General features: G+C 52.1%; 1 protein-coding gene across 1 annotated transcript in view; it reads left to right on the top strand.

Moving 5' to 3' along the window:
• Positions 1–1268, top strand: part of SNRNP40 (small nuclear ribonucleoprotein U5 subunit 40) — a 9796-nt gene extending 8528 nt beyond the window's left edge. The window contains exon 7 of the mRNA XM_018084735.2: positions 858–1268. Coding sequence (XP_017940224.1) covers positions 858–907 — 50 coding nt within the window. The 3' untranslated portion in view covers positions 908–1268. The remainder of the gene's footprint in view (positions 1–857) is intronic.
• Positions 1269–1533: the final 265 nt, after the last annotated feature.

The following is a 1533-nucleotide window of genomic DNA, read 5'->3' as shown; positions in this document are numbered from 1 at the left end:
GGCTCTGCTCCCAGGGAACAAGGGACAGGAGGAGAGGGAACGGCCTCAAATTGCACCAGGGGAGGTTTAGATTGGATATTAGGGGGAAATTCTTCATGGAAATAAAGAGTTGGTGGTGGAGTCGTCCCTGGAAGTGTTCAGAAATCACGTGGATGTGGCACCTGGGGACAGGGGTTGGTGGTGACCGTGGTGGTGGTGCTGGGCTGGTGGTTAAACCCCACGATCTGGGAGAGCTTTTCCAACCTCAGGGCCGGTGGCTGTGAGTCAGGGTGGCTCACGGGGAGTGGGAGCTGGGTGGGAGCCGCGTTTTCCCTGTTCCCATGGAATGCTGCCGGCCCGGGGACACTTTCCTGGCCGGCCTGTGCCCTCTAGTGGCACCGGCAGAGCCCCAGTGCAGCCCGGACACTCCCGGGGAGGGAAATCTCTCCTCAGGGGGTGTTTATCCAGCCCTTCATCCCTTCACTGCTCAGCCATTCCTGACAGCACAACGGGACTCTTCCTCGGGAAGAATTAAATCCCATTCCCTTGGGATGGGGAATGGCAGCCACTCCACAGATTAGTTGTCAGAGGATTCATTCCATGAAGTGGTTTTGGGGAATAAATGAAATTTGGCTTTCTGGATCATTTCCAGCAGCTCAGTTGGTTAAAGAGTGGTGCTAATAAAGCCAAAATTACAGGTTTGAGCCCTGTAGGAACCATTCACTTAAGAGCTGGGCTTGATGATCCTTGTGGGTCCCTTCCAGCTCAGAATATCCTGTGAACTCTGAAATGAGGAGTTCAATGATATTTCATCAGCAGAGATCTCAAACTGTTCAGTTTAATTTATATTCCTCCCTTTCTTCTCTGTCTCCCCTCAGTTCTCTCTGCATCCAGTGACAAAAGGCTCTACATGGGGGAGATCCAGTGAAGCCAGTGGTGGGATCTGTGCCCTCAGGATCCTCAGCTTCCAGCAGTGGGATGGACTCTCTCCCCCTTGGCTCGTGGCACTGGGGAATGTTGCAGCACCTCGGTGTGACAACCCAACATGTGCAGGTCTTAAAGTCTCACTGGGCAGCTTTTTCCACCTCCTCTTTCTTTGGGGAGGAAGGAAAATTTGGAATTGAAAGTAACTGAGTTTTGACTGTGCCACTGAGGATTTAACCCTCCCCCAGATCCCTTGGATTAGGTACCTTTTGTTTGAAGCCCAGACATAGCCTGTATATTCCCTGTCCAGTTCCTCTTGGGTTTTTTTTATACAGTTAAAACTGCAATAAATGGCTTTTTACAGAGCTGCAGGGCTGGGGTTTAATGCTCAGCTTGCTTTTCTGTTCTACAGCAATAAATTAAGGCCCTCACCCATATATAGCCCAGGGAAACCAGAGAGGTTAACTCATGGAATCTGGTTGGGATGGGATGGGACCTTGAAGATTATCCAGTTCCACACCTCCATGGGCACCCCCCACTAGCCCAGGTTGCTCCAACCTGGCCTTGGACACTTCCAGGGATCCAGGGGCAGCCACAGCTTCTCTGGGCAACCTGTGCCAGGGCCTCCCC

Source organism: Manacus vitellinus, unplaced genomic scaffold, assembly GCF_001715985.3.
Source record: "Manacus vitellinus isolate BGI_N305 unplaced genomic scaffold, ASM171598v3 scaffold_75_pilon, whole genome shotgun sequence".
Classification (NCBI taxonomy): Eukaryota; Metazoa; Chordata; class Aves; order Passeriformes; family Pipridae; genus Manacus; species Manacus vitellinus.
The sequence above is the reverse complement of the archived record's forward strand: the minus strand, read 5'-3'. Positions and strand labels throughout refer to the sequence as shown.